Source organism: Vitis vinifera, chromosome 11, assembly GCF_030704535.1.
Source record: "Vitis vinifera cultivar Pinot Noir 40024 chromosome 11, ASM3070453v1".
Lineage (NCBI taxonomy): Eukaryota > Viridiplantae > Streptophyta > Magnoliopsida > Vitales > Vitaceae > Vitis > Vitis vinifera.
Genome location: NC_081815.1, coordinates 19,625,003 through 19,646,032, shown reverse-complemented (window position 1 = coordinate 19,646,032; position 21,030 = coordinate 19,625,003). Strand labels below are relative to the sequence as shown.

At 35.3% G+C, this 21,030-nt stretch overlaps 1 protein-coding gene across 8 annotated transcripts in view; it reads right to left on the bottom strand.

Moving 5' to 3' along the window:
* The window catches only part of LOC100246237 (putative lipase ROG1), a 43,362-nt gene extending 33,805 nt beyond the window's left edge, over window positions 1–9,557 (bottom strand). For all 8 annotated transcript variants that reach the window (XR_002031128.2, XR_002031129.2, XM_002271378.5 and 5 more), the window contains exons 1-2: window positions 9,076–9,557; window positions 5,609–5,676 (exon numbers count right to left, since the gene is read on the bottom strand). Coding sequence is in view for 6 of the 8 variants with exons in the window: in XM_002271378.5 (XP_002271414.2) it covers window positions 5,609–5,676; window positions 9,076–9,386 (379 nt within the window). In the remaining 2 variants the exon portion in view is untranslated. The remainder of the gene's footprint in view (window positions 1–5,608; window positions 5,677–9,075) is intronic.
* Window positions 9,558–21,030: the final 11,473 nt, after the last annotated feature.

Genomic DNA, 21,030 nt, shown 5'->3' with positions numbered 1-21,030 from the left:
CCTGTCCCTCTTTGGTAAGTGGCCAAAGCCTAATGGGAGGTCCAAACGCTGGTATTTCTCCCTTCTGGGTGAAGGATGGCCTGCGGAGGCTTTCTGAGGAGGAGATTCAGTCCGAGGGGAAATCTAAGACCGACGGGAAATCTAAGACCGACTGTGCCTTGTTGGAGGAAGATGCAAGGTATGAAAACGTCCCTATCTCTATTGGACTAATGGTCTCTGATTCTCCTTTTTCTCCATCTCCTATTTATGGTCGGACTCCATTGGCGACCTTTCTGGGGCTGGCTTGGACTTAACCCAGGGGTTACACCTCGATTGTGTAACGTCACTGGGTCTACAGAGCAGGAAACAGTTAAGTGCTGAGAGTTGATAGAGGTCAATACTGACAGTATTGAAGAGAGCAGAGAGGAATTGTGCCTTGCTTGGTCTATGCCACAAGAAGGTAGAGGATGGGAGGAAGCAAGCTGGGAGGAAAGTGATCTGGCTAGGTTCAGCAAGTTTTTGGGATTTTCAACAGAGGGATTGGAGAAAGATATTTTGGAGTTTCTGGTCAAAATTAGAAAGAGGAGGGAAAGAGTTCATAGCAAAACTCTTCTAGAGAAATCGAGATTCGAAAGGGAATTGAAAAGGCTTGAATGTTCCATCAATCATGAGGGGGGAAGAAGAAGAAGTGTGCTGTGCAAGGAAGAGGGTGTCAGATTATGGAAGTCCAATGAAGATAAGGCTATTGAGCTGGAATGCGCGTGGAGCTAACGATAGCTCTAAAAGAAAGGTGATTAAGGCCATGATCAGAAGCCAGAAAGTGGACTTGTTTTGTATCCAGGAAATGAAAATTCAGTCAATGTCAGAGGGTTTGGTGAGGAGTTTGGGCTCTGGGAGGTTTCTTGATTGGGGTGCCATGGGTGCTCAGGGAGCTGCGGGAGGGATTTTGATATGTTGGGATAAAAGAACCTTGGAGGTTCTTGAGATGGAGATGGGGCAGTTCTCAATTTCTTGTAAGCTTAGGAATGTAGAAAATGGGAATGCTTGGATCTTCACAAGAGTGTACGAGCCGTTTTCTAAAGAAGATAGGGAGATTATGTGGGAAGAGCTCGGGGCTATAAGGGGCATCTGGGATGACCCCTGGTGTTTAGGGGGCGACTTCAATGTTACCCTCTCCCAAAAGGAAAGGAGCAATCAGGGAAGGCTGACTGGCGCAATGAGAAGATTTGCTCAGGTTGTTGACGAGCTAGAGCTCTTGGATCTTCCTATGCAAGGGGGGGTGTTTTCATGGAGCGGGGATAGGAACAATCAATCTTGGGCTAGACTGGATCGATTCCTAGTGACCCAGAACTGGCTTGATCACTTTAGTGGGGTTGTCCAAAGTAGGTTACCCAGACCCACTTCTGATCACTTTCCCATCTTGCTGAAGAGTGGTGGGTTAAGACGGGGCCCTTCCCCGTTTAGGTTTGAAAACATGTGGCTCAAAGTTGATGGGTTTAAGGATCTTCTTCGGGATTGGTGGCAGGGGTTGGGGGGAGAGGGAGGGCCAGTTTTAGATTGGCTACTAAGATGAAGGTCATGAAGGAAAAAATCAAAGGATGGAACAGGGATGTGTTTGGAATGTTGGAAGTTAATAAAAACTCAGCCCTTCAACAAATTGAATTCTGGGATGGGGTGGAGAGTGAAAGGAGTCTGACAGAAGGTGAGACGAAGCTGAAAAGAGAAGCTAAAGCAACCTTTAAAAAGTGGGTGTTTTTGGAAGAAACTCACTGGAGACAAGTGTCAAGGGAGTTGTGGCTTAAAGAAGAGGACAAGAACACAGGTTTCTTTCACCGGATGGTCAATGCCCATCGAAGAAACAACCCCTTGGATAAAATTAAGATCAATGGGGGGTGGTTGGAGGAGGAGCAGGAGGTGAGAGAGGGGATTGTGAATGCTTTTCAGCAGTTGCTTTCAAAGGAGCCAGGCTGGAAAGCTGATATTGAGGGGCTGCACCTTCAAAGTCTAAACCATAATGAAGCTGAAGTCTTGGAGCAGCCCTTCATTGAGGAAGAAATCCATTCTGCTCTGATGAAAATGAATGGAGATAAGGCTCCAGGCTCGGATGGGTTCACAGTGGCCTTTTGGCAATCTTGCTGGGACTTCGTGAAGGAGGAGATTGTGGACCTGTTTAAAGAGTTTTTTGATAAGAAATCTTTTGCTAAGAGTCTCAATACTACCTTCCTAGTTCTCATTCCAAAGAAAGGTGGGGTTGAGGACCTTGGGGACTTCAGGCCCATCAGCTTTCTAGAGGGATTGTATAAGCTTTTGGCCAAAGTGCTGGCCAATAGGTTGAAGAAGGTTTTAGATAAGGTGGTCTCTGTGGACCAAAATGCTTTTGTGAGGAGAAGACATATTTTGGATGCCTCGCTCATAGCTAATGAGGTGATTGATTTCTGGCATAAACGTAAAGAGAAAGGGTTGATTTGTAAACTGGATATTGAAAAAGCCTATGATAGCATTAATTGGAATTTCCTCATGAAGGTCTTGCACAAGATGGGTTTTGGATCTCGTTGGATGGAGTGGATTTGATGGTGCATTTCAACTGCAAAATTTTCTGTTATGGTTAATGGGGTGCCAACAGGTTACTTCTCCAATTCCAGGGGGTTGCGTCAAGGAGATCCCCTCTCTTCTTACCTTTTTGTGTTGGGTATGGAAGTACTAAGTGTACTTTTAAGAAGGGCTGTTGATAGGGGTTTCATTTCAGGCTGTAGTCTTCGAGGGGGGGGGGGAAATGGAGGTGAATGTGTCTCATTTGCTCTTTGCTGATGACACAATTATTTTCTGCGAAGAAAGGAAAGATCACCTAACCTCTCTAAGCTGGATTTTGGCGTGGTTTGAGGCAGCCTATGGTCTTAAGATAAACCTAGCTAAAAGCGAAGTAATTCCGGTTAGGGAGGTTGAAGACATTGACGAATTGGCAGTGGGTTAGGGTGTAGAGTGGGGTCTCTTCCTACTGTTTATTTGGGGCTGCCCCTTGGAGCCAATCACAAGGCCTCGTTTATGTGGGATGGGGTGGAAGAAAGAATGAGAAGAAGGTTAACCCTTTGGAAAAGACAATATTTGTCAAAGGGCAGGAGAATTACCCTCATTAAAAGTACTTTGTCCAGCATACCTATTTACCAATTGTCTCTCTTTCGAATGCCCAAGCTAGTAGCAAAAAGGCTCGAAAAATTACAAAGGGACTTTCTTTAGGGAGGGGGAAGCTTGGAAAGGAAAATCCATTTAATCAATTGGGAAGTGGTGTGCACTCAAAAGGAGAAAGGGGGTCTAGGCATTCGGAAGATTGATCTCTTGAACAAGGCCTTGTTGGGCAAATGGATTTGGAGATTTGCCCTTAAAAAAGAAATCCTTTGGAAGAAGGTGATCGGGGTGAAGTATGGCCATGAGGGTTTTGGTTGGCAAACTAATGAGACTCGCAGAACATTTGGAGTGGGGGTTTGGAAGGAGATTTTGAAGGAGGCGAATTGGTGTTGGGATAACATAGGGTTCAAGGTGGGAGAGGGGACCAAGGTCAATTTATGGACTGATCAGTGGTGTGGTAATGAGGCGCTGTCCCAAACTTTTCCCCAGCTATTTGCCTTGGCGATCCAAAGGAACACTACGGTCAATGAAATGTGGGATTCTAGCCTTGGTCAAGGAGGTTGGAATATTAGATTCTCCAGAGATTCTAATGATTGGGAGCTGGATGCTATAAGAGAGTTGTTTCATATGCTGAGAGACTTGAGGATTTCTTCAGAAGAGGACTTAGTGATTTGGAAAGGAGGGAGTCATGGTTCTTTTCAGATTAGGGATGCTTATAAGCTGCTGGCAGCCCCTAGTGTCATCACCTTCCTGAAAAAGAGCATTTGGGTAGATAAGGTTCCAACCAAAGTTGCTTTTTTTGCTTGGGAGGCCACGTGGGAGAAGATCCTAACTTTGGATAGGCTCCAAAGACGGGGCTGGCACCTTCCTAATCGTTGCTTTTTGTGTGGTTGTGAAGAGGAAAATGTAAATCATATTCTTTTACACTGTATAGTGGTCAGGGTCCTCTGGGAGATCGCCTTGCCTTGTTTGGGGCTCATTGGGTGTTCCCAAAGACAGTCAAAGAGGTGTTACTTAGTTGGAGGGGCCCCTTTGTGGGGAAAAAGAGGAAAAAGATTTGGAATTCCATCCTGTTGTGTATTTTTTGGACGGTATGGAAGGAAAGAAATAGATTAGCCTTTAGGGGGGGCTCTTTAGCTATACAGAAGTTGAAAAATTCTTTTGTATGTAATTTGTGGAGCTGGGCTAGGGTGTATATGGGAGAGGAGTCTTCTTCGCTTTTAGGTTTTTTGGAATGGCTTGCCATTCCTTAAAGGGTAGTGAGATTTTTGTTCATGTGTTTTTTGTTTTTAAGTTGTTGTGTATACTACCTGTATGCTTTGTAGCTTTCTGCCCTTTAATATATTTGTGTTCATTTATCAAAAAAAAAATATCAAGAATTTGCTTCACCTCCTCAAAAGCATTCTACAATTCAAATTCTATATTTCCAACCACTCTTCAGTGTCCACTGCAAGAATCTTAGCTCAACCAAAAATCTATTTTCTCAACTCATTTTACTAATATTTAAATCGAATTATCACAATGGCTTAGCTTAATGTATGGCTGGATGATTGGACTACATTTCCCAGCCAAATTATGGGTTCTGAAATATATTGTCACCTCTAGTCAATACATCTTGAGAAATAACTAAAGAGTCACATGACCTTTAGTCTAAAAGGTATCACAACTTTGAACTTTGTTCTCCTCTCCTAAAGCAATTTAAGAGTTTCCATATGCAAGCGGAAAACAACCTACTCTTCTTCCACTGCTGAATTTTTAGAATCTTTTTGCTGCATTTAGAGTTAGTTATGCTCTCTTACTCCTTTTAAATGTTGCACTTATCCTAAGCCCTTTCAGTAAGTTATGAATCAAATATTTTTGCCTTCATTCAAATGTTTTATCCCATAAAAAACAAATCACTTTATTTAAGCTTTGCATGATATTTCCAACTTTCAAATGCATAATGGTCCAGATGCACTCAACACAATTCCTAAAATACAACGCAACAGATTAGTTTTATATAAAGAAAAAAAAAATTGATAGGTAAATGCAAATTATATTAAAACGCCAAAAGGGGCGCACCAACGTACACACAGAGTATACAAACGGCTGCCAAAAAGAAAAGGGAAAACAAAAATACTCCCTCCCTCAATCCAACCCCAACCAATCAATGAAATCAACTAAGGACATAGATGAATAACACCAAGGATTTATCAAACAAGACAAAGTGGCGCCATGAGTTTACTACTTTTATTTACTCTGGCAGCAGTCAAGTGAACAATGAAACCATACTGATATGCATTTAAATGAAAAAGAAAGCTAGATATATGGACAACTTTTTGCTTGAGCATCTCCTCTGCTAAATACGAATCATCAATGCAAACAAAAAGTTCATGTATCAAATTATATTGCAGTTGATTTTGGAAAAGAAAAATGAAAAAGCTAATTCTTAACTAGAATCACGCAAGATTATAAAGAATCAGCAGGTGCGGGAAAAGGGGCTCAACATGTGAAAAGAAGCACTCACGATGGACGATGACTTTATCAGGAAGCTTCTTCACAAATTGCTCTGCCGCGTATTTCCAATCTGCAGCACTGAAACAAAAAAAAAAACCAGATAAGTCATAGGCAGCAAAGTAGGATATCCAAAATCAAATTTATGAAATCCAACAATTCAATAGAGGATCATATTTTCAAAAGTGTGGTCTGAGGCGGGGTTTGGAAAAAAAAAATTATGTTGGCATAAACCCAAGCCTCACATCAACGGAAGGCAATTCTAATACAGTTATGGCTCAAGGTCTCACCAAGCATCCACCTCATGAACCAAGCACAATCTAAAGTGCATCTTTTGCTGCCATTCTATGCCAAATCCCATGAGAAGTATGCCATGTGTCCAATTGTTTCAAATTTAAGAAATAGCTATTTAATTTATGTTGCACTACTTGATAGATTTTTAATATTTTTGTTATATTTTATTTATTTCTTGATTGAACCACATTCCACTTACTTGGAATTACAATGTACTAAGAGTCTAAGATTCCATATCTTTAATATTTATGGGTTGGCCACTCCCTGCACCAGAATATTTTGTGACTTGAGTTTCTAATGTTGGCAATTTCATCCCAAAATATATTCTGACTAGTGTGTCTAATTCATCTTTTGAACATCCAATTCCCCCACCTAGAGCCTAAAGACATTGCAACTGAAGATCATAATTTTACCTCAAGACAAAACTGTCCATGGGGCACACTTAGGAATGGTAAGAGACTTTGTTTTCAATCATGGAAATATTAAAATGATTTTAAGCATGTTTCGAAAGGCTATTTGAGTGTTTAACTAAGTAGGCAATTCTGAACAATAATTCTTAAATGTTTCCTAACTCAGGTTTCCTGAATCCTTCCTCAAACTACTTGTTTAATGGAGATCAAGATGTTGAATTTACAAAGAGACCAAGGCATGTAGTTGAGGTTGTAAATGGATGAAACTGAATGAAAAGTTTTTCAAATTGTTGTTTGTCTTAAAATGTTTTTTAAGGAGTTAGGGAGGCTAGGGAAGCAATTTTTTACCAAGTGTTTAAGTGCCCTATTCCAAAATTGATCCAAATTTGGGTAAGATCGATCCAATTTTTTCTTTTTGCTTGATTTTTTCTTAGCCATTAGATCAAGGGCTCCTTGCCTTTTAAACTAGAAAATGCTACATATTTTGAGGAGAGAGACTTGCAGTCATTTTTTGTATCCTTCTTAAGCTCTCTCTTTTTGCCAAATTAGGGGTGTTTGGTTGCCAAGAAAATCATCATTTTCTTTGATTTCCAAATCATTTTTACATCGGAATTTTTTAAAAATGGGTTGATTCTTTTCATTCATTCATCCTCATTTTCTCATTTGATTGGTGAGTGAGAACTCATTTTCTTCTTGAGTAAGCTTCAAGAAGAGGCCAAGATCAAAATTGGTGTGCAATCTAAGTATGATCTGGAAGATAAAGACATGTAGCTAAAGTGAGAAGGTGTTGGTCAAGTAGTACGTGAAGGATAGGTGGACTTGCGTTAAGTAAATCCTTGTACACATCAGTTGTTCTTCATAGTGGAAGTTTGATTGTTGGTAGATCTGTGGTTTTTTATCTCTTAGGAGATTTTCCATGTAAAATCCAGTATCATTATCTCTCTTTATCTCATTCTACTCATTAATTTATTTTCAGTTATTGAGATCTTCTGTTTATGGAGCTTACTTTTTTCTCTTTTTAGGGTTTCGTGGGTGCTTCCCTTTTCAGTTAAAAAGGCGTTATTAGGGTGGCTTGGGCCTTGTGTGGGAAAGGAGAGGAAGAAAGTGTGGTTTTTAGCTCTCTTGTGCCTTTTTTGGATTGTTTGGAAGGAAAGAAACAGTATGGCTTTTGAAAACAAGGGGCATTCGATTCAGGGGTGTAAATCATTTTTCCTTTGTAATCTTTAGGCGTGGACTAAGGGGTTTTTTTTACTCTGGCCCCCTTTCCGTTGTAGATTTTGTAGACTGGTTAAGCCCTGTTTAAGGGGTTCTTTTTTCTCTCTCTTGTATACTACCTGTATACTTTGGGGCGCGTCCTTGATGTGCCTTTTTTCTTTTAATATATTGCTTTTTATTCATCAAAAAAAAATATGTTGGATGGATGAAAAAAGAGCTAAAATAGGTGTGATTATCCGTTGGATATCTTGAATATCTTTTTTGTTCAATTTGATAAAGATATCAAGTAGTAAGCGGAAATGTGTTAAGGAGGAAATTGTTTCTTATGAAGTTGTGTTGGGAAGTGGTGAAGCATTTGCATGTAACTTACATTTACAAATTGTTGGAAGAGTGTTGTTGCGTCCATGATTGCATAGGATTTTTAATTTTTGTTGAAGAGTAGTTAGAAGACAATAATATAAACTGAAAAAATTCTAAGGATAGATAATTTGGGGTGGGGTACCTCTTGAATTTGTATAAAAACACCTATTCGCACACCCCTCCCCCCCCCTCCTATAGTTCATCATGGAGATTCACCCTTAGACTGCTTTAATTGCATTTAAATTACTTTTGAGAAATTTGCCCTTTGATTGAACCATTCAATTGTCCATAATGATTTTTCAACTAAATTTATTGAGGAATCTTTTTGATTTATCAAAAAAGATTTTTACACCTTGGGCCATCAAAAAACACATCTCAATCATCAAAATAGTAAATTAAATAGTCTCCAATTTAATCAAAATATTGCTAAAATGATTGAAATCATAATCAATATTCTACAGCACATGCAGCCCTGGCACATGAAGATTAGATTTTTCTGAATTAGAAATAGTTTCTTTTTCAATAATTCCCACTTTTTAGGTTTCCTATTTTTAGGTATCTTACCTTTTTAGGTTTATTGTATTGTCTCCGTGTTTATCTTTAGGTAACTGATCCAATTATAGCTATCATTATTTTCCTCTTATTTCTAGAAAGTGTATAAATGCCTAATTAAAGATAGGTTTGGGTATTCATTGTTATCATTACTGTTTATTCATGAAGTTAGTATTTTTTTTTTTTTTTTTTTTTAGAATTTCTCTTAAGACCTTACTTTTCTGAGTAGGACTTCGAACTTAAACTGCGAGCCAAATATCGTAAGGCAAGAGTACTATATGCCTTTTATTTGCTGACAGGCAAGTTGGATAATTGACAACTAACGTAAAAGCAGCTCTTCTCCCCTTCTCCTATGAAACATTGACCCAAGCTGAAGCAACATATCAATCATATTCTTTCACATGGAAACTCAAATTGTATTACGCATCTACTAATTTATAGATAGACATACAAGCAGCGGGTCAACTGCACAAATTCACCTATGGACCCATCAACTCAAACAGACCTTGAGCAAGCTTATAAGCAGTTCGAACTCGAAAAAATAAACTCCCTTCAAGCCACTAATTTGACGATCATTCAGCATAAAATCGCATAATAGATTCACATTCGTTTCCACTCAGGAAATAAAAAACAAAAAATCAATTCTTACCTCCCAACGATTCCATTAACCATGATGACAAGATGCTCCGGAAACACCTTGGCCTCCGCCGCCACCACCGCATCGAACACATCCTCGCCTCCCATGGACTCAACCTCCACCATCCACCCCTTCCCAGCGCGATCACCGAAGCAACCTCTGGTCACCTTTCTCACCAAATCCATCTCACTTGGACCAAAGCGTTGAGAACTCAACCGAAACCCTAGATTCCGATATCCGCGTGGAGGAATTGGAGCGAGATTGGATTTCGCTGTGGCGAGTGCAGAAACCGCGGTTGCGAGTGGAGAATTGGCGGAGATCATGGGAATGAGAATATCGTCAAAGGCGAAGGAGACTAAAGAAGAAATGCTTGAGCGTGGGAGAGAGAAAAGAGAACAGAGAAAGAGAAAGGAAAATCGAGGAATAGTTGTCGCGGTAGGTGTAAAGTGTTACTGCGTTGAATTCAGGCGCGGGGGTTTCAGTTAGCATGTGTACCGCGTTTGAAATTTCAATAATTGCAGGATCGTAGGAAATTAAGAATGGGATTTCGGTATTTATTCCAATAAATAAATAAACTAACTTACAAGTCTGCACGTGACATCCAAATGAGGTAATGATTTGGAACTAAGAAGAAATTCAGAGTCAAATAATTAAATTAGACATCAAACCAAATTAAAACAAAGTTACACTTTTTCATTCCAAAATTTCACATAATAAAATCCTTTTCTAACACAATTTTCCTACATTAAGCAAAATAAATATCATCTTAGTTCTTGAATGTGATATTTACCAAATTTTACTCTCAATTTATAAGATTTTTTTTAGTTAATTATTTTATATATAGTCTAAATTCTATTTTCTCTTCACAATCTTAATATTTCAAAATTTATTATCATTATATCTATATTTTCAATATATTGAATTTTTTTTTCCTTTTTATTACTACTAAATATTAATTAAGTCCACAAGCTCGATAATTAAATTAATTAATTTTATATTGACACTTTTTTTTAAGTTTGGGCTTATTGTTGATCTAAATTTATTACAATTTAGAAGCAACAAAATATGACTTTTATTTTTCATAATTTTATAAAAAAAAAAGTAGGAGAACGTTAATATATATATATATATTAGATTACTTATCTAAACATACATTTTTTATATATAATATAAAATGGTCGGTATATGATTAGTTTTATATAATATAAAACTAATCGGTGTTCAAGCACTCTTATTAGACACACTAAATTATCCAAATATATTTAATAATTTTTAATATTTATTTTCAAATGTTATTTTAAAATTTTCATACTTTTTTTTTCCCACTGAACATTTTTGTGATTGCTAAAACTTACATCCATACAATTTTTAATTAAAATGACTCTATAAAAAAATTTGAGTATTTTGGTTATTTTCAATTTCCATGTCACAGTCTATTGGTTGGTCACTTTGCCTTTTGTCCAATATTTTATTAAATATACCAATATGTTTTAAACCTAACTATGTTTGGTTGTCAGAAAATTTGAGGGAAAATGTAAAGGAAATAAAATAGAGAAAAAAAGTAAAATAAAAAAAAAATAAAGTTAAAGATGATAAATTATTTTATTTGTTACTTCAAATTCATTTTATTTATTTTAACTCATCAATATAAAGATCAAATAATTTTAAAATGCATAAGTTTTTATCTAATTTTAGTTATATTTAATTTTTTTTTAATGTTTTATAGGACAACCAAACATGAAAAAATCATTTTCCTTAACATTCTTTTTTTTTGTACTTTCTGGAACCAAACATAATATAAAAGTTTGAAATAAAATGGAAAGGAAAGAAAATTAAGAGAAAAGAACAAGTAAAATAAAATACAAAATAAATTTAAAGTTAATAAATTGTTTTTATATATTATTTCAATTTTTTTTCATTTATTTAACTCTTATATATAAATATTAAATAATTTTAAAATACATAATAATTTTTTTAATAATTTTAATTATATTTGACTTTTATTCATATTTTCGACAGTAAAAAAAAATTTTTTTTGAATTTTTTTTTTCTTTTTCTAGTACTTCTTGGATCATAGCCTATGTTTTGTTCATTTTTGTAATTAATTATGCACTTTAAAGTTTTTGTTTGATTGATTAATAATAATCCACAATATAAAAAAAATCACATGGAATTGTGAATTTATTGAATAGAGGTACTAATAAGTAGTATCTAAAATTTTATCATAAAATACTAACAAATTTAAAGTGAAGTAGGCTTGGGTCATTCATGGAATTGGTTGTTAGGACAACTGATACAACAAAATTCAGTGTAACTAAATAGATGTCACTTTTCTATAGTAATTCCAAATTAACCATCCCCGTCAATTATAAATTAACCGTATAGTCAAGATAATTATGTATCTTACTTTGTTAAACTAACCACGGTAACAAATAGTAAAATACCCACAACATAGATGTCAATTAATATTTAGATTTTAGAAAATACTTTTAATATAAAAAATATATATTTTAAATTTTTAGAAAGTTGATAAATACTTTGTATAAAAACATTATCGTATACACACTAAGAATTTATTTGACAATGTTTTTTGAAAAAATAAAAAATAAGACTTCGACAAAATTTTAAAAAACATTTTTAAAAGGTTGAAAAATCACTTATAATATTTATTGGAAAAATATTTAGACATCGTTTGGTATTGATTTTAAAAAATGTTTTTAATATTTCTAAACTTAAAATTTTTTATCATTTAAAAATACTTATAAAAAAAAATTGAAAAATCACTTATAATGTTTATTGAAAAAACATTTAATCGATGATTCTCTTAAAAACATTTTTAAATGAAATACTTTCATTTCGAAGAAAAACACTATGATATACACTCGAAATCTCTTTAATAATTGATTTAAATTATAGTTAACTTAGAAAGTGTTTGATAACTCAGTTCAATAATCTAATACGATGTAATAATTTAATTTATATTATTAAATAGATTAAAAGTGCGTTTGACAATGATTATAGTAAAGTCATAGTATATTTAGTAAAATAATTTAATATCATAGTTTTAAAAAAAAAAATAACTTTAAGCATTAAGTTAAAATAGTTAACTTATTTTTAATTTTAAATATTTTTTATTTAATTTGTTTATATTCAACTAAATCATATTTTAATATGATGACTTTTCATTCACAACTCATTTTTTATAGTAAATATTCTTGTGATCGTCTTATTCATCTATGGTACTTATAATACTTTAAATATGAATGTTGAACAAATAAATTTATTATTTAAGATTAATAAAAATATAAATATTAGTTAAAATTAATGAAGGTAAATATATTAATTTGATGATCTTTGAATAAATTTAATATTTAAAGTAAAAACTATGGTTTTTAAAATCGGACTGTCTGGTCATGGTTTCGGTTCGATCGGTCACGGTTCTGGTTTGGTCTAATCATTTAGCCCGAAAAGTGTTCGGACCAGAATTAGGCCGGTTAAACCGATCATTTTTTTTTTCCACTTTCTTCGTCCCCTGCCGGCAGGATCCCCACCCTGCGCTGGAAAAGCCCCTCCTCTTGCCATCCACAGTCTGCAGAACCCTCACCCCCGCACATTGGAAACCCGACCCTTTGCGATCCTACTGGAAAAGCCCCTCCTCGCAGTCTCCCGCCAGCAGGACCCCACCCTTCCCGCAAAGCCACCCTCCCACCCCTTTTTGCAAGAACCCAACCCCTTTGCAAGACCCCACCCCCCTACAAAGCCACCCATCCATCCCTCGCACTAGAAACCCTCCCCCCTTCCCTTAGGAGAGAGAATTCTTAGAAAGAGAAAGAGTTATAGAGAGAGGAGAGGAGAAGGGAGGGGGGAGAGAGAGAGGAGGGATGTGCATGTAACCAGGAACAACACACAGATATCGGACTTATGGGTCAAAATAGCCTTTTGTTCAAACAAAATGCTCAGAATGGCCTGCTTTTCAAACAAATGTTCAAAATAGCCCTTTTTAGCCCACGTCAACATACAAAATAATTTTTTATTCTTTTTATCTTTTACTTTCCCAAACATCCGAGCTGCTCTCTTCCCCTGTTCTCTTTTTATTTTTTACTTTCCCAAACATCCGAGCTGCTCTCTTCCCCTGTTATCTGCGTGTGGTTTTTTTTGTTAAAAACCCTAGGCCCACCAGTGGGCCACTGAGGGAGACATTGGAGCTACAACTCCATCCGATCTGCTCTCTATTCCCAGCTTTTCCTTAAAAATCCAAGCCCCACCAGTGGGCCACTGACGTTGGAGGTTGAGGTTAGTGTTAATTTTTTTCAGATCTGAGTTTTTTTTTATCATGTGTTGTTGTGTTGTTAGTATTTTTATTTTTCCCGTTGGATGCTGAGAAAAGTGGGAAACGAGAATGAAAATAGAAAGAAAAAAATTCTTGATTTTTCCCGTTTCTCAGTTTTGATTTAGGGTTCTTGAAATTTAAATCCAATGGCACAACAGCAAAGAGACCCCTAAAATGGATCCAGAAAACACAAAGAGCAAAAGAAAAGCAATTTTTTTGGTTTTCCTTGGGGGTTTTGCATGGATTTTCTCGGAAATCAAACGAGGATGAATTTTCCCGGAAATCGAATGGGGCATGGATTTTATTGGGAATCAAAGGGGGGTTGCAAAAAAAAATAATAATAACATGATTAGATTAGTACCTGCGAGGATTGAGAGTGGTAGAGTGAGAGAAGGGCTTTTTTAGGGATTCTCCGGCTGGAAGGCAACTTCAGAAAAGGGGTTCTTCATGCCCGAGTGAAAGAAGTGGGTAGCATTTTGATTTTTAGATTTAATAGAGTTAAAAAAAAAAAAAACAAATCATGAGAACAATTTTATCTCATCTTAATAGAATATATTATAATTTTTAATAAAATTAAAGATTAAATAAAAAAGATATTAATAAAAATAATTTTATCATATTATTATTATGAAATTTTCCTGTGGAATTATTATTATGGGTTTGCTCTGGTATTAAGTACATCAGCTTATCACTTTTCCTATGGAATTAACTGAATTTACTAAATTTATATTAATATTACTAAATTTTCCTATTGATATTAAGTAAATGACTAAATTTATAAAATATTTATATATTTGAATATTTAAATGAATAAATGAATATAAGAATTAATTTTTGAAGGTGTAGTAGAGTCATTTTTATAAATATATCATATTTAAATACTTCACTTTTAAATAAATTTTATAAAATATAGTGTTATTTATTTTTATTTTCATATTTTCAATTGCTAATTTACTTAATATCTTGTTTTTGTTAAAAAATATTATTTAATTTCATAACAAGTCAACATAATACCACAATTATGCGTGATGTTCATTAATCAATTATCAAATTTCAATTAGAAAAATTTCTCTTTATTTATAAATAAAAAAAAAATTCAATTAGATAATTGCTGGCTTTTGAATAACACAAGGGGACCCACCCTAGTAATTGTTAATTATTCAAATCAAAAGGGTAGTTGGTTGGTTTGAAATTTGAAACTTTGGAATAAGACTAGGACTTTAGTCTTTTGAGATTTAAGGAGAAGAAAGATAAAATTATAATAGTAGGGAAAAAATAAAATAAAAAATAGGAAAAAAAAAAAGATAAAGAAGCAATCTTACAAACTTACATAGGCCCTAGGAGTCTCACTTAGAAGTAAAATAATTAAGTCCTACCATGAAAATTGCAAAATTTGCACCCATAAAAAAATAAAAATAAAAATCTTTGGATCATCAATCATCATCCCCTTTTACATCCATTAGCTTTATTTATAAAGTTTTAGAACCCTTAAAACTAAAAAAAATTATGGAAAGCAAACCTAACCTATGTAGCAACTTGTTAGGACTATTGTTCATTTTTGAGAACTCCTAAATCTTTGAAAAATAAAATCAAAAAAAAAAAAAAAAAAACTCCATTTGTAGAATTAACATCCTACTTTATAGAAACACCTTCGGATAAAATTTCTAATAACAAAGACTTCAAAATTCTGAAGACTCAAACTAGAAACTTAAGAGAAAAGAGATTAATTTATAAAATAGAAAGTTTAGAAATATTGACACTTCTTTTAAGAAGAAAGTTTCAATAAAAAAACTTTTCAAATTATGAATACAATTGAAGTACCAATTTTTTACTAATAACATTAAAAAACGCCAAATCTGCAAAATTACCTAAATGCACTTTATAGAGTAATTTAGGATTTCATTTAATTCCTTTCTTTAGCAGGTATTGTCAATTCATCCACGTCACTGTTTCACTTTCTTTGTATTATTTCTTATCCTCAACCTAAATTTCAGAATATTTGTATCTTCATCTTAGGTAGTTCTCGTATTGGTTGATTTTTTTTCTCATTACACATTTGATTTTGTGGGGATCCTAATCTATGGTTGATTGTGTGGTTAGGAGGTACTAGAGTTCACTATTCAAAATATGTGTATTCTAAAAATTATTCCTTAGCTTGTGGACTAGGGTGGATTTCTTGCAATTACTAAAATCTCATTTTTTATTTAAAATAACATATTTAACATATATTTATTTTAAAAAATATATTTAATAGATAATTTTGAGTTGTAAAAGAATTAACATAATTAACACATATTTATTTTAAAATTTATTTTTTAATATAAAAATATTAATTTCATTTTATCAAAAAAATATTAAAGTTAATCTCATCCTAATTATGAAATTAGAAAAATAAATTAAACGTGTTTGTAACCCAAACACATGTAAAACATTTTATTGGACCACAAAAATAATATTAATTCATAATATCATCCTACTCTTTACTTATATACTTATTTGCTTATACATTGCTTTCATTTGAGTTGAACTTGGTATTTAGACATGAAGCTTTGTTACATTCCAATATTTATTAGGTTTATTATTGTATTTTATGAATCATTGACCATAAACTATTATTTTTTACTTAAATAAATATAAATTTTTTTTTATGTAATAACCTTTTGTTATTATTTATGTGAAGGCCATTATGACTGATTCCACAGTAGAAGTGCTATGTTATTGGAATGGAACAATTTTGAGGACAGAAACAGACTTGAGATATATTGGAAATAATGTAGAGATTGAGCCTATAGATGTGCCCATTCATACGACTTTTGTGGAGTTGTTGAAGATGATATATGATATCATTGGTGTTGACAGAGACGATCAGTTAGTCTTGAAATGTCGTCATCCAACTGAAATGAACAAATTTCAACCATTAGTGGTGAGAAATGATCGGACAGTTGCACGTATGCTACTGGTGCCATCAAAGTATGGAATGTCTTCAGTTCAATTATTCATAGAGCAAACTCCCAACCATTATCATTTGAGTAATGAAATGAGTCATTTGACACGATTATCAACAGGTGATACTGATGTTGATGACGAAAATGAGAGAGATGAGGAAGATGATAGAGATGATGCAATCGACACAGATGAGATTCATTTACCTAACGATGATGAAAATTGTTGTCAAACAGAAAATATTGATTTGGTGATGGTCCAACAAGTTGTGGAATGTGAAAACACAAGATTTGTGAACCTTGAAGTTGGTGATAGGTCTAATAATCCTGAGGTTGAGTTTGAGGTTGAAAACACATCACTAGTTGCCTCTTCACATGGTACCCAATTTAATATCTCTAATGACAACCTACAGGAAACATTTGTACCCGTCTCATACCATATGCCACCTACACCACAATTTTAAAATATGGACGCGACAATTAATTGTGTTGTAAGTGATTGGACTCCATGGAAAAAGCCAACTTTAGGAAATGTTGATAGAGAATTATCAATTGGCCAAATATTTTCCTCAAAATCAGATTTGCAACATGCTGTGAAGATGTTTTCCATAAAGGCGCACCAAGAGTTTACTGTTTATAGATCAAATGCAAGTGTGTTAGTTCTTCAATGTAAAAAAGCACCACAGTGCCAATGGCGACTAAGGGCAATGACAGTGAAAGATACGGGTATGTTTAGAATCACAAAGTACAAAGGTCCTCATACATGTGTCAATCCATGTATTAATCAAGATCATTCACAGTTGGATTCTAGCTTTGTATCTAAGTATATTGAAACATTGGTGAAGGCAGAAATGACCGTTACAATTGGTGCAATTCAAGCTGTTGTTGCGGAACAATTTGGTTACCAAATTTCTTATCAAAAAGCAATGAAGGCAAAAAGGAAAGCAATGACTCGATTATTTGGTGATTGGTACAAGTCTTATGCAGAGTTGCCTCGTTTCTTCCTTGCCTTAGAGCAGTCAAATCCTGGATGCATTATGTATTCCAAAACGGTTCCTGGAAACAATCCGAATGAAGAAATTTTTCAGCGTGTTTTTTGGGCATTCGCTCCATCTATTACAGGGTTTGCACACTGTCGACCAGTTCTCAGTATTGATGGGACACATTTGTATGGAAAATATAAAGGGACTTTGCTGATTGCTATGGGATGTGATGGTAATAACCAATTGTTTCCACTTGCATTTGCCATTACAGAAGGAGAGAATACAGATAGTTGGAGTTGGTTTTTGGCATGTATCCGAGTTGGAGTAACACAAAGGAAAGGGTTGTGTCTGATTTCTGATCGTCATCCTGGCATTATAGCTGCTGTCAATGAAACATATTCGGGATGGACTCAACCAGATGCTTGTCATAGATTTTGCATGCGTCATTTAGCGAGTAATTTCAACACAAAGTTCAAAGATAAGACTTTAAAAGATCTCATGTGTAGGGCTGCTATGGAGAGTAAAGTTAAAAAATTTATTTCTCACATGGATACAATTGGCCGGATAAATGCCGAGGCTAGAAATTGGTTGGAGCAAATTCCTCTTGAAAAATGGGCACTTTCATATGATGGTGGGCGGAGATATGGGATTATGACAACTAATATGTCTGAAGTTTTTAATGGTGTCCTTAAGGGTGCTCGTACCTTACCAATAACAGCTTTAGTCCAGTTAACTTTTTATCGGGTTAACAGTTACTTCACAGTCAGGCGGGAGCATGGTGCCAGTCGGCTCGCTTCAGGTGAAGAATTCACTCCACATATTGACGCCAAGATAAAGGCTAAAGTTGTTAAGGCGGGTGCACATGAGGTTCTTTTGTATGATCATGTGGCGGGACGTTTTCATGTTAAAACTAGACACTCTGTTGGAAGCAGTAATAGGAAACCTCGCACATATCATGTTACCCTTCAAACGGGGTCTTGCACATGTAACAAAACACTTCTGTTAGGATTCCCATGTTCGCACATTCTTGCTGCTTGTCATTGTTGAGCAATTGATTTTCGACAATTTGTACAAGGTTATTACACCACACGTGCTTACCTATCAACATGGGCTCCCTTGTTTTATCCCATATTTGATGAGTTGGAGTGGCCTCAATATAATGGACCGATAATTGTGCCTTCAGACTCAATGAAACGGCTAACTTCTGGTCGACCAAAATCAAGTCGTTTGCATAATGAGATGGATGCAAGGGAAACTAGGACTCCTCAAACATGTGGACTTTGCAAGCAATCGGGTCACAATCGGCGTTCTTGTCCTAATAGAGAAACCAATGATAAGAGGAGTTGATGTACTTCATGAACATCTTATTGTACTGTTTTTTTTTTTTTTAAATTTACTAGTATTGACCTTAATCGTTTTTAAGATATATGTAGAAACTATCTTATTGAACATCTTATTGACGTTTGTTTGTTTGAAATTATTATTTTTTGTCAATTCATTCTTATTTTGCTTATATCAGGTTACATGAAAAAAATATTAATCTCTATTATTTAGGGGAGATGTTGTTCAAATTTTTAAAATTTTAATAATGAAATTAATGTTGTTAGAAATTGTTGTTTTTTTTCAATTCATTCATATTTTTCTTATATCAGGTTACATTGAAAAATTTTGAATCTCTACTGTTTAGGGGAAATGCTGTTCAAATTTTTACAATTTATTTGGGATGAAATTCATGTTGTTAGATATTATTGTTTCTTGTCAATTCATTCATATTTTGTTTATATCATGTATTGATGTACATGCAGACATGGATATTCCGTTGTTTCGTGCTCGTCCTGACCCTGAGGATACATCTGTGCTTACTCTTCAGCATCGACATCGATCATCCACCATTCGTGTTGATCCAGATATGGGTAGTGTTTTGACTTGCCGACATAGGATGCTTTGAGAGTGGGTTTTGGATGATCGTGTTCGGCCATAATTATACAGTCAGGATTTTATGTCTTTCATCGAGTGGGCCATGTTAAGGTTGATTGGCCTTTGATTACTGCACTGGTAGAGAGATGGCGCCCAGAGACGCACACATTCCACATGCCTGTTGGTGAGATGACCATCATATTGCAGGACGTAGCCATCTTATTCGGATTACGTGTACATGGCCATCCTGTCACTGGTTCTACAGATATTGATTGGCATGCACTTTGTGAGGAGTTATTGGGTGTTCGACCGGCAGAGACTGATATTCGTGGAGCATCCCTTACAGTTCGTTTTATTACTACCCATTTCTCCCGCTTACCACCAGGGGTTGTAGATGAGGTTACGTTACAGCGTCATGCTAGAGCTTATCTTTTATTGTTAGTTAGTGGTTCATTATTTACAGATAAGAAGGGGGTTTACATCCAATTAGCAATTCTACCCATGTTAAGAGATTTTGGTGAGACTGCACAGTATAGTTGGGGGAGTGCGACACTAGCACATCTTTATCGGGAGTTATGTCGAGCTAGCTTAGATAGTGCAGAATCTATTGCAGGACAATTACATTTGTTGCAGGTATAACTACTAATCTTATTAATTATGTAATTTTGTCATAATTATGTGAACTTAAACATAATTTTATTTCATTTTTAGCTATGGTCATGGGAGCGATTACATGTGGGTCATCCTAGTAGATCACTTCCCTATGCACCAGTGCCTATAGATGAGAGATTCCCACCAGATGCACTAGAGAGTAGGTGGAGAGTTCCCTTATCTCATACAGACACTCCTCATCATGTTTTGGTCACATACAGAGATGAGTTTGATAGACAGCGATCTGATCAGGTTTGGGCTAAATATTAGTATTCTTTAACATGAACATCTTAATATTAATAATATAATTTATACTTTATTAAATACATACTCATCTATGAATATATCAGGTATTATGGCAGCCTTACACAGATGATATACTAGCATTGCTTCCAGACATTTGTTTAGCTGATCAGGATATTTGGCGGACGATGTCACCACTTATTTTTTTTGATATTGTTGAGTGGCATCGTCGTGAGCGTGTGTTGCGACAATTTGGACTCATACAGGGTATTCCTTCGACACCCCCTATAGATTCTGACCTTCACTCCATAGATCGACGTGGTCGACCTCAGTTTGATTGGAGGTTGTATCATGAGCACTACGTGGCATTATGGGAGGCTAGGGGGGACCACATTGTCACTGCAGCGCCTATAGGGCCTCATATGGACTACCATGCTCCGTACATGACATGGTATCGTCGTATTACACGTCGTTTTATTACACCTATGAGTGATTTTGGACCTATGCGGTACCAGGCTACTGCTTTATCTGCCCACTTATTGGTTCGTATCACTTTAATATTATGTACACATTCTGTATAATATTTATTCCAACAAATAATTATATATCATTTTATGTGACAGATTGAGACTATGACATCTATCATATCACGAGGAGGTCATGCATTGGAGGACTCTGATACTGATGCTTGCCGCACTGGTATTGTTGATATTATTCGTATGGCCACTGATGTTATGTGCGTTATTCGGGAGGATTATCGTCTCCCACATGTAGAGCATGGAGGAGATAGGTCACCAGCTCAGTCGACAGTTGCTCGACTACCACTTGTTCGAGGTCGGTCGACATCTTGAGGGAGAGGTAGATTAGTACAGTCACCCATCTCTTCAGACATACCATCAGT